The 13866-nt window shown below is 40.9% G+C and overlaps 1 protein-coding gene across 1 annotated transcript in view; it reads right to left on the reverse strand.

Annotated features, from left to right (window-relative positions):
* Positions 1-9623: 9623 nt before the first annotated feature.
* Positions 9624-13866, reverse strand: part of NME5 (NME/NM23 family member 5) — a 45943-nt gene continuing 41700 nt past the window's right edge. The window contains exon 6 of the mRNA XM_059919496.1: positions 9624-9670. Within this exon, the coding sequence (XP_059775479.1) occupies positions 9647-9670 (24 nt within the window). The 3' untranslated portion in view covers positions 9624-9646. The remainder of the gene's footprint in view (positions 9671-13866) is intronic.

Genomic DNA, 13866 nt, shown 5'->3' on the forward strand with positions numbered 1-13866 from the left:
CACCCCACAGGAACTTACTTGCTCAGTTGCATGACAATGGAGGGGGGACACAGCTTTTCTCTGGGAGAGAAAAGAAAAGCAATTGGAAAGTCACAGGGTTGATCTGTAGTCCTCTTGATATCTGCTGTACATGGGAAAATGGAGGCCTAAGATTATACAGCATGTTCTTGACAGAGCTAAAATGGGAATCTGGGCCTCCTAACTTGGGTAGACCCCATTTCATCTTTCCTACAAGTTACTTCCTGGTCTTTCTGCCTGTAATTTTGCAGCTTGCTAAAGGGGGAGTTTTGGTTTGGGGTCCATATCCAAAAAGACCTTCAAAGTACTTGCCCCTGGAGTTTCAGACCATGTCCAACCCAGCTGTGTGGCTGAGAATCAGAGAATGGAAGCCAAAAATGAGAGTTCTGTCCAGACTCCTGAAGGAGCAACCTTCCCCTACTCTGGCAAGCTCCAGAAAGACCAACTACAAGTTCATACAGATAAGTGGGGCAGAGGCTACATACCTGCCTAGAGGGAGGTATTTAAGGTGTTGGGTTTTTTACCTCAATATGCACTTTTGAAAAGTTCACCCCACCCAACCCTGGGGAAACCAGTACCCAATATAACCTGATGACTTTTCCAGCTCAGAAACTATCTCTGGAGCCATGGAGAAGGGATGGTCACAGTAAGTGGACAGATGACTACAACTTACCTGTTCAAGGCCCCCCAAGAGGGATTTTCCCCCAAAGAGCTGTAGAACAACTCTCTTTTGTTATTTTCCCAGATTGGGAACTCATCTTCATTCTGCAATAAATGCTTCTAGAATATATATTTAATTGAGACCTTTTATTTCTCTCCTTGGAAACCTTAGGATCAGAAAGGGAATGAGAAACCCTGCTTCTATATCCCAATTATACACAAGGCTAAAGGAGAAACTGGAAATATCCAACCTCCTTGATATCAGTGTTTGACAGATAATAAAATTGAGACCCAAGAACTGGCCTATAGGAAAAGAATCCAGATTTCTGGATTTGGAAAGTATTATTTTAATGCAACCTAAGCAACTTGAGGAACAAGCAAGCCCTTCGAACTTGAATCATATTCAAAGTGTGTTTGCTCTCTTAACTTGGACTTCCTGGGGTGTCTGTACACCAAGAACCTGGGCCCCAAGGCAAGAGACTAGGAAAGTTGTGGATTCTACCTTCCTCATTTACACTTCTACATCTTCCACTGGTAAGCTTTGGGGGAGGAGTAGTTTCCCATAAAGAGAGCCCTAGGGGCTCAACCACTGGTCTCCTAAATCTGAGCATCTTGGCCTTTGGAGTCTCCCCTCTCTGCAAAGGTCAAGCACCCTGCAGGGGGGACGTATTTCAAATATGTTGAATAAACAAGTAAAATGACTGGTCACCAAGAGTGGGGAAACATTCTTAGCTTAATGTTTTAAATTAAAAAACAATTTAAATGTTCAACATCAGGGCAAACTAGTTAAGTCATGGCTATACAATGGAATATTGGCCATTAAAATAATATTCTGAAAAATATTTAGTAACATGAAAAACATGCATGATATAATTAAGTGAATAAAGTTAATTACAAAACAGCATGTTCAGGATGAACCCAATTTTGTTTTAAAAATAGGAAAATATTAGCTATCATGTAATACCAAAATAGAGTGGTTTGTTTTCCTTTTTGTTTTTCTGTATTTTTATATTTGTCTACAATAAACAAATATTTTTGTCATCAAAAAAGTTAATAGTAAGTTATTTTTTTAATGACAGCAGGGAATAATCAATCCACTTTTTTGTTTGTTTGAGTGAAAAGGAAGGTGAAATGTTCATTAAGGAAGTTGGCATCTCAGGAGAAACCATAAGCAGGTGCCTTGAAAGTCTACCCTGGTCTCTATTACTTCTGTGCATTTAAAACTACCACAGATGCCAGACGCCAGAGATAAGGAGAAATCCATAAAAATGCAGCCTATGTCAAGGAAACGGAATATTTCCTCTACCTCCCTCCTTCTAAGGAAGGTTAAAAAAAACACACTGCAGTTAGCAACGAAGAAGTGTGTATGTGTGCGCGCGCGTGTGTGTGTGTGTGTGTGTGTGTGTATGTGATGGTGGTGGTGGCAGTGGTAGAAGGGAGAATGGAAGAGATACCATCTAAGCACAAAAATTGTGGTGAAGCAATAGGCAACCAAAAGAAAAGATTATTTCCCTGGGGCTCAGACAAAAAAATAAAAAACAAAATTATCTAGCTTGATGTTAAACCCTCAAAACCCTCAATAAACATAGACAATAAACACAGATGCCAAATTACTCATGAAACCTGAGTTGTGACACTGCCAAGGAACTGAACAAACTATAGACTTTTCTCTTTATTCGTAACTGAATCTCCATCCAAAGACCCCAGGTATCTGATGCTTTGACTCTTTCTCCAGGACCTTGTTGACATTCCCAAATAATCTTATGGGGGATTTTCAGAAACAAAGTCATCCCTGATGCCTGGTACAAACTGTCATTCATGGAGAACATGCCTTGTGTTTTCTACGGGTTTGTATCTGAGGTTTTCACTAATGAAACAGAACAATTGGGAATTCCATGAAAAGTTTGCCTACTTCCCCAAAAGGCTCATAGTCCCACTCCTCCCAAGCCTCTTCCAACCTCATTCATTTTACCCTCATGGCAATCAATCACATCAACCAATCTTCCCACATGGACCCTGGGCCAGAAACTAAAGGAATTTGGATTTCTCTGCATCCATCACCTTCCTGTCAAGGACTCATTCCAAGGCATTACAGTGGCATTCAGATTCATTAGTTACAACCCTACACTCCTCCCCTTTTGGCTCATCCTTAACAAGCTGGCTATCATTAAGGTGACAGAACAGTAAAACCCCGTGTTCGATATGTCCAGGGCCCAAGACAGGCAGGTTGGCAGCCACAATCTGATAGTAGATCTTGAAAAGCTGCTGAAAAAGGAATCGACTCAATGAGAGAAACCTGTCCATGAGCCTAGTCCCACATTTCAGTAAATCCAGGCACTGATTCACATTGTCTGGAGAACAGAAGCCTGTATTTTCTCAGTCTATGCTTGCCAGGCCCCTACCAAACTTTTTCTCCTCCTCCTCCTCCTCCTCCACCTCCTCTTCCTTCTCCTTCTTCTTCCTGTCTGATCTTTGCCATGGGCAGAATTAAGAAAACCCTAAGGCCTATTCCCAGAGTTTCCCATGGTCCCCTGCCAGTCTCCTCAGGGCTTGCTGGTGGGTGATCACAAGGGTGGAAAGGAAGTAACTGAGCACCTACTAAGTGTCAGATGCTTAATATATACTATCTCCTTCAATCCTCAGAACAATCCAGTTAAAGAGTTACAATTATTCCCCACTTACTACTGAGGAAACTGTGGCTCAGAGAAGTTAAGCACCCAACCTAAAATTAAACACATGGAGGTAGATTTGAATTCAGACCTACTACCACGTAAATCTATACTCTTCCTTTATACCACTTACACTCTGGGACCCCAGGGATCTCTTGCGACATTCTCCAGCTGTCATGACAGCTTTGTAGAATGACTCCATTTATATGCAGTGAAAGGTGTCCTTTTCCTCCCTCTTCTACAAGTAGAAGAGTCACATTTCTCAGCCCTTCTCCAGAAAGAAGAAACCTAACATTTGACTTGCAAAGGCCTTCCTTAGAATGATAAAGCAGATAGCCTGGCTCCTGCTGACTTGGGAGGGCAGAATCCTGGTTCTCCAGGGGGTACTCAAAGAAAAAGGCTAACCATTGTGGTCTACATTAGAGGTCAAAGTTTCAAAGGAATGTCAAAAGAGGGGTGTTTATTTTAGAGGCTAGAGGAAAAAAAATACAGGATCCTGAGAAAGACAAATTTCTAGCCCCAGATCACAAACTACTCATAGCATTGATCACAAAAGACAGTGACCAAGGGTCCAGATAAAGAGGTTTGGGGTGTGGGGGGATGAAACAAAAAGAAAGACCAGAGCAAAGACTTCCAGAAGAAGTTAAAGACCTTCGGGTAGGACTAGTGCCCTATACCATTTTAATTCGGTTGCATTCCCTACCACAGGAGGTAAGCTAGGTTTAAAGGAGGAAAGTTCCCACGCACCCAGTATCACCAAGTGAGATAGCTGAACGTTAGACTCCAGGGCCCTGAACACTCTCCATGGCTGGTGTCCTGCCCACCCTGCCAGGCTGCCCTTTTTATCAGGAAATGAATGTATGATGACCAATGAAAGCACTGAAGAAATTAGGCCCAGGCTCTGGGAAGCCTCAGACTGCACTTGGTCAGTGAGGGAGGAGGGAGGCTGTGGGTAAGACAAGTGGAATATGGGTAGGGGGTGGGTGGGATGTGGGTAAGGGAAAGGTGGTGCGCAATCCTCTCAGATTCTCAGATACCTGCCTAGACCTATGATAGGACTAGGGGATCCTGAAATGGTCCCTTGCCACTTCTTCATCAGGAGCTTCTTGCAATCTATAAGAGATCACTTGATTCAGCTACCTGCTTCTTAACAGGAGAGCTCCTAATCTAAGGCCTAAGGAAGAGGAGCACATTTTACACTGTGTTGAAAGACCATCAGAGAGGGAGGGAGAAGCTAGTACTTCCCTACCTGGGATAAAGTGCCTATTAGGACATTTGCTGCATGCCTAACCTGAATCAGCACTGCTATATTTTAGTTATTTATTTATTTACTTAACTTACTTACTTAATTTATTTATTGCATCTTTATTGGAATATAATTGCTTTACAATGGTGTGTTAGTTTCTGCTGTACAACCAAGTGAATCAGCTATATGTATGTATATATCCCCATATTCCCTCCCTCTTGAGCCTCCCTCCCACCCTCCCTAACCCACCCCTCTAGGTCGCCACAAAGAACCGAGCTGATCTCCCTGTGCTATGCGGCTGCTTCCAACTAGCCATCCATTTTACGTTTGGTAGTGCGTATATGTCAGTGCTACTCTCTCACTTCGTCCCAGCTTTCCCTTCCCCACCCCACCCCCGTGTCCTCAAGTCCGTTCTCTATGTCTGCATCTTTATTTGTGTCCTGACACTAGGTTCATCAGTACCGTTTTTTTAGATTCCATATATAGGCATTAGCATACGGTATTTGTTTTTCTCTTTCTGACTTACTTCACTCTGTATGACAGACTCTAGGTCCATCCACCTCATTACAAATAACTCAATTTCGTTCCTTTTTATGGCTGAGTAAGCACTGCTATATTTTAAATCTACGAAGTCTTCTAGGACCTCTCATTATGGATTGAGGCCTTCAAAACACTCCTTTTCTCCAAGCCGAATAACCCTAATTACTTCAGTTTTTCACTAATTCTCTCTCACACACTTTTTCTTAGACCGTCTTCAAATGCACACCAGCTCTGGGTTTCTGTGAGGGTGTGAGCCAGAAACCCTTCTCAAACCTCAATTGTCATCACCTCTTTGCCCTCAAGTATCTGAAGAATCTGCCTATTCTTGACTGTCACAGAGCTTTGATTGCCCCATCAGGCCCCACTTGAATTTCTCCATGGCCCAAGTTCATTTCTTTTTTTTTTTTTTTTCCAAGTTCATTTCTAACCCCTCCATTTCAGCCAAGTGGCCTTGATTCCCAGCTGCATCAGCTGGAACCTCAATCATCAGGGTCCTCCTGTGCTAGAGGCTTGCAGGCAGTGCAGGGGCAAGAACATGAAACTGACAGGACACACTTCCTTCTCTGCTCTCACCCATGAAGCATTTAGCTACTTTAAAATTCCAGTTTTATTTCTGTGCTGATGATTCCCAAATCCCCACTTCTGTGCAAGGTCTAGGCACCACAGCTCTAATATTCCACGGGCTGTTTCAACTTGAGTGACAGAATTGATTTTCTCTATGATTCCTCTGCTTCCATCAGTAATCTAATGAAACTTTGAGTGACTAAGGCTTACTAATGAGTCACCCCTCACTTGTCTCTCTGCTCAACTCTTCATATTGTACCTGAATTTTGCACTAACTCAGTAACTGATATTTTGCCCCTCAACTCTCCACCTAACACAATGCTACCATACTTATGTTACTAGTACACTACATTCAATTCATCATTACCTGATTAAAAACAAAAAACAAAGAACCTGCAATGTCCTAGAGAATATAATTCCAGTTCTTTGGCCTGACATTTCAAGTCTCCTAAACTTGACACCATCTTATTGTAAACATTAAAAATTTTTCTCTATGAATATAATCTCATAAAAATCCAAAAAATTTAGAACAGACCAAAAAGTGAATAATACCTTCACTCCCTTCTTCCCCCAGCTCACTGCCTTCCCCAGAGGTAATTGTTCCTATTTTGCTTTTCCAATTTTATCCCTTGCTTCCTCAGTTCCAGCTAGACCAGGTTATGACAATTCTCTGTATATGCCATTCCCATGCAATTTCTGTATCCCAGTTGAGACCATCTCCCTCCCTGAGGTATCTTTGCCTCCTCAACTTCAAATACTCCCTCCTTAACGTCTATCTGCTCTTTGAAATGACCTGCCATTTATTTGAAAGAATCTAAATTTCACTGCCTATGATATCTAGGCATTATGTATTTCTCTATGCCTCAACAATAGAGCTGACAAGTCTCCTCCTTGGAGGTAGGGCCATGTTACCCACCTTGGTGCCTCTGCAAGCCTCTCACGACACTCTGCATTTGGTGGGTGATTACTGCTCTCCAGACATTAGCCAGTCTTGCCCAAAGGTGGTGTTAAGTGTACAGGTCATGGAATTTCAGAGATGGAAGAGATCTTAGAATTCATCTCCTACAAACCTCTCACTTTACAGAAGAGGAAAGACATTTGCCCAAGGTCATTTGCCTAGTTAAAGGTCAAGTTGAGGATAGACCTCAGGTCTCCTAATTCCACGTTCAAGCAACTGCTAGGACCTCTGCTCTTGGGGGTGGTGGGAGTGGCCCAAAATACTCTCAGGACCAATCAGCTAGGCAGTAACTCAGACAGGTAACTGATGGGGGAGGGCTTGTATATGGTATGTGATATTAAAAATTTTTTAAGTTTAAAGAGAACACTTGAGGTTCCCAAACATACCATTACCACTTGAGCCCAAAGCAAAGGAAAAAGTCAGCCCATTCATTCCCCCTGCTGCACTACACTTCATGGCATGTACCCCTTTTCCCCTTCCTCCGTATTCCCTTAAATTGGCTTCACCTGAATAAAAATGTTGAAGGGCACAAAATCAGAGTCATCTTGGATGCTGATATCTCTAGAAATCCAGTGCTCTTCCTATTGCTTCATGGTTTATGCCTGCTGTCCCAAGTATAATTGTAATTGTGCCTCCTCTCACTCCAAAAAGTGTACTGTTTGATGGCAATCATATAGTCCTCCTATTTATAACCCACTTCATCCATTCAATAAACATTTCTTGACCACATACTCTGTTATAGGCATAGCACTAATGCGAGAGATGAAGTTCATGACATTGACAAGGTCTCTGCCCTCATGGAACTAGCATTTTCATGGAGGACACATACAATGAACAAGTTAAAAAACAGATTATTACAGATTGAGATAAGTGTCATGATGGAAATAGTAGGGTTCTTATAATAAGGTGGCAACATCTTAAGAAAAAGTGGTCAGAGAAGGTTCTCTGTGAAGTTGACATTTAAAGTTATACCCAAAGGAACTAGTTATAAGAGCTTCAAGAAAATATATTTCAGAGAGAAGCATTAACAAGCAATAAGGCCCAAAGCAGAAAAGAGCTTGGAAAATTCCAGGAACTGATAAAAGTTTGATATGACTGGAGAATGCTTTGCATGTGGTGGCATGAGATGAACTTAGAGAAGTAAGCAGGGGTCAGATCATTGAAGACCCAGTCGGTCACAGTAAAATGTCTGAATTTTGTTCCAGAGAAATGGAAAACCATTAAAAGATTTTAAGCTAGGGGATGACAGGATCCTATTTACCTTGTAAGAAAACTGGCTGTTATCTGGTGGTAGTCGGGCGCGGAAGCCTGAAGACAAGGAGGCAGTTGTATTAAGACAGGCAAGAGCTGATAGTGACTTGGACTAAGGTAGGGATAAAGTGAACAGAGGGAAGAAGGAAGATTGGCAGTACGTATAAAAGAGGTAGAACCAATAAAATTTGCTGATGCATTGGATGTGATGGGTGAGAGAAGGGGAAGGATCTAGGGTGACTTCCAGTTTCCTAACTTTAGTAACTGAGTGGCAGGTGGTGCTGTTTATGGACATAGGCAAAATGAGAGGACCAGGTTAGGGCTAATGGGAAGATGGGGATCAAGAGTTCCATTTCAAGCACATTAACTTTGAAATTTTTCTGGGACATTCAAGTGGAAATATCAAGCAGGCAATTGGCTATTAAGTCTGGGAAAGATACTAAATAAACTAGAGAAGAAATGTGAGATGGAGATGCAAATTTAAGAGTCGCCAATACAGAGAGAGTTTCTGAAGCCATGGGAGTAAATGAGATTTCCTAAAAGGAGTAGGAAGTGAAGGGAAGAGGGCACAGGTCCAAAGAAGCACCACACCTCTCCCATTGACATCCACAAGTGCCTATTGAATAACCTGAGCAACTGAGCTTCTTTTTGATTTTAGGAACAGATGGGTACAGATTTGCCAGCAGGTAGGGAAATATAAGAGCTAATCTTTGTGGGGGGCCTCCATCAATCTATTCAGTCAGTAAATGTCTTCTATGGGTCATGATGGATTGTGCTAGGTGCCTGTCTGGGAGGTAAACACGAAGGGACACGTTCCCTCCCAATCAAGAAGGAAAGCACACCTGTGCCCATAAAAACGTGGTGTGATAAATATTCTAATAAAAGTGTGTACAGGGGCAGTAGGAACATAGGGATGAAAGCAACCAATCTCTGCCTGGCCCAAAACTGAGGCAAACTCATCCAAGTAGTGAGAGGAGCTGAACATTAAAAGGGTGCTCTGAAGCCAGAAAGGCTTCCTTGCACCCTGTTTGTTTCTGTTTTGCTTTAAAACAAATCTCGTACTTCCTAGAATCAAGGTAAAATCATGACAGGTTGGTAGGGGTAAAAAAGGAGGCTTTGGCTCTCTGTCCTTTGACGACAGAGACTAGCCCTTTCCAACGAGCCTTAAGGTGTGGGGTGGGGGTAGGGGTTAGAGGAAAAAGTGGAAGAAGAGAGTGGTTTATGGCTGTTCACAAAAAAAAAAAAAAAAAAGCAATAAAATACTTTGCCCTGAGCTGCATAAGGGTCATAATTGGTATGATAAGCTATCATTTAACATGAGGAGGAAATTGAAGTTTCATTTCCTTGCTTTTGTGGCACCCCTTGAATTGGGTTGATGACACCATTCAGTCAGTCAGCATGAGGCCTGCCTTACCAATTTTGTTTTGCAAAACAAAGCCAGTCACGGTCAAACTCAGTTGGTCAATTCCATAGATTAACATGAGAGACCCCTGGAAAGCAAAACAGCTGGGTTAGCTCTGGCTGGGAGACGACGGGTTAATCCTAGGCCAGCTAGGCAGGGAGCTTTCATAAGATCTTTCAGGCCCCTGGCACCCTCCCACTCCTCACCCCTCCAAGAGCTTCCCACACTCACCAGTGTCCTGGGGTTGACTCTAAATAATCTCCAGAGTTTGAAGGACAGGGCTGAGCTGAGAGTATGGATGCATTTCCCCATTGTGCCATATGTTGATTGTCATCTTCTCATCTTGATTTTTTAGACGCAGACTGGGTAGTATGGTGTGACAGAAAAAAAACAGGCAGGAATCTATATGAGCACAAACTGGGAAGAATGAAATTTTCTTTAAAACCTGACAATAATACAAAATTTCTCTCAAATTCTGGGCTCCAATAGGTGTACCTACTCACTCCACAACCTAAAGAAAACAGCAAGGACGAAAATTTTGTTAAAGTTCTACTGAACAGCCAGACAGTTTTGCTGTCTCTATGGCTAAGACATTAGAAAAGAATCGTTGATCCTCTTAGAGAATGATTCCCATTCTGATTCCTCTCCATGTCCAGAAAGTTGCTGAAAAATCGAGGCCACTTTAGAATAGATCACAATCTGGAGACTTTCAAAGTTCCCATTTAGCTGAAATAATTCCATTTTTCTCTCTTTCTGAAGTCTGATGTTTCTGGTGAAAAAACAATTCTGCCAGTAACACATAAGGACTATCAAAAAGCCAAGAAAATCTGCACATGCAATGAAGTTGCCTGAATAATAATGGGGTTCATGTTCCAAAAGGAGATTAAGGTAATGTTTAATTTTAGTTCCCTGAAGGTTGTCTTACATTTTTCCAAAAGGATTTATTCCTGCAATCTTCTGTGACAATCAACACAATTTAATTTTGAGGTAATCAAGAGAGGTAATTTAGTATTGTGGGAAAAGTGCTGCTGATTTTGCCACAGATTTTACTGTAAAGCCATGCAAATCACTTTCTGTGCTTCAAAATCTTTACTATAAAAAAGAAGGGAACTTGATTAGATTACATTAGATATTCACAAAATTTTTTTCAAATTCTAAAATTCTATTCTGAGCCTCTAAATTTTTCTATCCTGACAGTTCTGGCCTTTATAAGATGTCCCATGCCAATTGCCATACAGAATAAATTAGAACCCCTTCTGGTTTCAAGAAACATATAGCCTGTAAAATAGCAATAGTCAGATGTTCTTCATGTACACAGAGTCTTATGATTAGATTTTACTAATTTGAATTTAGTGCAGAAGGAAGCTTCTTTGTACGTTATATTTTACAAGGATTTACTATTAAATTATCACCACAAGTTAAGATGGCAGGTGGAGGTTTTTAACTGCTTATGACAATAATATTTTCAAGTGCTTCTTCTCAAGGGGTTCCTGGTATAATGAACAGCACTCTGGGTATGAGCCAAGAACATGGATCATCAGCCATTAGCTTTATGTGTGACCTTGGGCATGTCTCTTAGCTACCCTGAGCCTGTTTGCTTCAGTTATAAATAAAGGGGTTGATTAGGTGGTTTAAAATTAATTAGCAGGCTTCCCTGGTGGCACAGTGGTTAAGAATCCGCCTGCCAATGCAGAGGACATGGGTTCGAGCCCTGGTCCAGGAAGATCCCACATGCCGCAGAGCAACTAAACCCATGCGCCCCAACTACTGAGCCTGCACTCTAGAGCCTGTGAGCCACAACTACTGAGCCCTCGTGCCACAACAACTGAAGCCTGCGTGCCTAGAGCCCATGCTCTGCAACAAGAGAATCCACTGCTATGAGAAGCCCATGCACTGCAATGAAGAGTAGCCCCTGCTCACCGCACTAGAGAAAGTACATGCAGCAATGAAGACCCAACGCAGCCAAAAATAAATAAATAAATAAATAGATAAATAAGTAAAGTTCCCTTTAAATAAATAAATAAATAAAATTAGCAAAGCTTTTTCTTTTTTTTTAAAGTTGATGTGCAAGAGCATGTAGTGGTTAAGTGTAAATAAAGGTATCAGTGCCTTTAGCAATACGGAGAATGAAAAGGGGTTTGGAAGCACTTTCTGGGTGAAGAAGGAAGAAAACCTATGAGTGTCAGCTACAAAAAGCAATACCATAAATGGAGTAAAGCCCCAAGTCCCACTTCATTAATTTATACACAATAAATCCATTAAATGAATGAACTTGGTTTGTACACAACACTCAGTTGGCCCTATGAGAAAAACAAGAAGTTTCCCATGTCTATGAAGAACCACCATTAAGTAATGGAAAGGCTTTAGAGCCAAATATAATTAAGTTCAAAACCCCAGCTCTAATAATTCCCAGATATGGCCTCTATATCAAATCGCTTTAACTTCAAGATTGTTGTGAGGATTAAGATAACATAAGTGAAAGTGCTTAGCACAGTGCTTGGCACATAATAGGTAACAACAGATAGTAATCCTTCCATTAATGATGCAAAGAGAGTCCATATATAAGTTTAAAGAAAAAGACCTGAGGTAAAAAATAATAGCTAACTAACTGAGTGCTTACTCTGTGTCACAAGGCACTGTTAGGTACTTTTACACATTTAATCCTTAAAACAACCCTGTAAGGTAGGTACTATCAGTATCCCCAGTAGAGAGATGAGGAAACAGACTCAGAGAGGTTAAGCAAATTTTCCCACAGTCACAGAGCTAGGAAGTCATGGAGTTATGATAGAAAACTGCTTTGCTGTTTCCAAAGGCCAAATGCTAAACCATTTCACCATATGTCCAGTACATTATGTCAAAGGAGTATATTATTAAGTGCCAGATAAGTCAGCAATTAAGCTGTATTAGAGCAAAACTATATGAAATTGTCTCCTAGGCTAGGAATTATACAAGCATAAAAGAATAGGAGAATCTTCAGTGTTTGTGAGATAGGATGGCAGAGTAAAGGAAAGAATGGCTTTAGCAAATGAACAGAATTAGGAATGAGCAAGGCGAGCAAACCGACCACTCTAGCTAGAACAGTGTCCATAAGGCAGGTTCTGGGGATATATGTTTGGAAAGATAAGCATTGACCAGTCTGTGGGAGCCCTGAATGCCAGATTAACAACTATAAAATATTTTTCCAGCATATTATGTATATACAAGATAATAAGTATTTGTTGATTGTCACAAAGTAGTGAACATTAATTTCAAACAGCTACCCATGGAAGTAGGAAACCTGTTTTCTATACGGACAATGTCTATTCAACTTGGGTTCCCCTGACCAACTTGAATAGGAAGAAAACATGTTGGCACACTCTTTTTAACTCTTTCACTCTGTGATGTGCTTCATAATCTCAAAATCTTTTTAAAAATCATATTGCAATATAACTGACATATCAAAATCTTTATAGCAGCTTATGGTCAAGAATACTAAACTCACTGACAAAGGGAAATGATCAAGATGAGGACAGGAAAAAAGATGAGTAGACTTTTAAATTAATAGAGCTCTAAAAAGGAAGAAGAGTATTCTAAGAAGATACCAGGGCATGGAATCCAGTGAAAAGTTCAGCTCAGATGGCATAGGAGATCCCAGGGTCAGGCCTCAGACCTAGGTAACTACTGAAGAGCTGAGGACAGGTTAAGGGCACCCAGACCTACAGGAAGCTAGACAAAGGGTCTGGCTTCCTAAATACAAGAGTGTGTTCAGGTTGGATGTACAATATTAGCAACAGAAAGAGGAATATAACAATGTGATTTCACTAATGTGCCAAACAACATTACATTTTGACTTAATTTAGTATATCGTGTTTCTTACCACAAAGATTACAATGGTTTCAAATAATCCATTTTCTCAAACCATCCCTGAGAGGCATGAAGAAACTCATAATGGTTTGCTACTTACGTGTTGAACTTGTATCTCTGAAAGGTGCAAACAAGTTAGACTAGAACTTGGGGGTCCTAGTAGATATTTTATTTTAATTGAACTTTGAAAGACTGAAGCTTTAAAATCTAAAAATTTTCATCTGGGATGTTTAGTCTGTAGCTAGTAATCAGATGGTTAGAAGTTTGGCATGACTAATTCTTCACAGTTCATTTGCTAAATGACACATTATAAAAGCAAGCACCACTGAAAAGGATGTGCTTGTTTCCAAAGCTTCAACCTCATTGTAGACTGACTGTTTTATGTGGGTCCGTGGCTAACCATTTTATGGTGCAAGAGGCTCTAACCACATATATATGTTAAAGACGCCTTGAAATGTTCTCACATTGGCAAGGACTAGGAACACTAGATAAAGACCAGAGAGGCTGTCATTCTGGCCCCAACATAAAGGCCACCCAGAAGGATCAGGATTTTATAATCCTGATTAAAATAAGATTTACTAACCCCTGAGATGCTTATTCTTAAAAAATAGCTTTACCCTCTCTATCCCAAAATTAGAAAACTTGGGCTGAAAAGTAACTAGATCTTAGTAGAACAGTTGAGAATGCTTACTAAGTAAGTTCAGTAGGGCTGCTT

The sequence above is a fragment of the Balaenoptera ricei genome, chromosome 3, assembly GCF_028023285.1.
Source record: "Balaenoptera ricei isolate mBalRic1 chromosome 3, mBalRic1.hap2, whole genome shotgun sequence".
Taxonomy (NCBI): domain Eukaryota; kingdom Metazoa; phylum Chordata; class Mammalia; order Artiodactyla; family Balaenopteridae; genus Balaenoptera; species Balaenoptera ricei.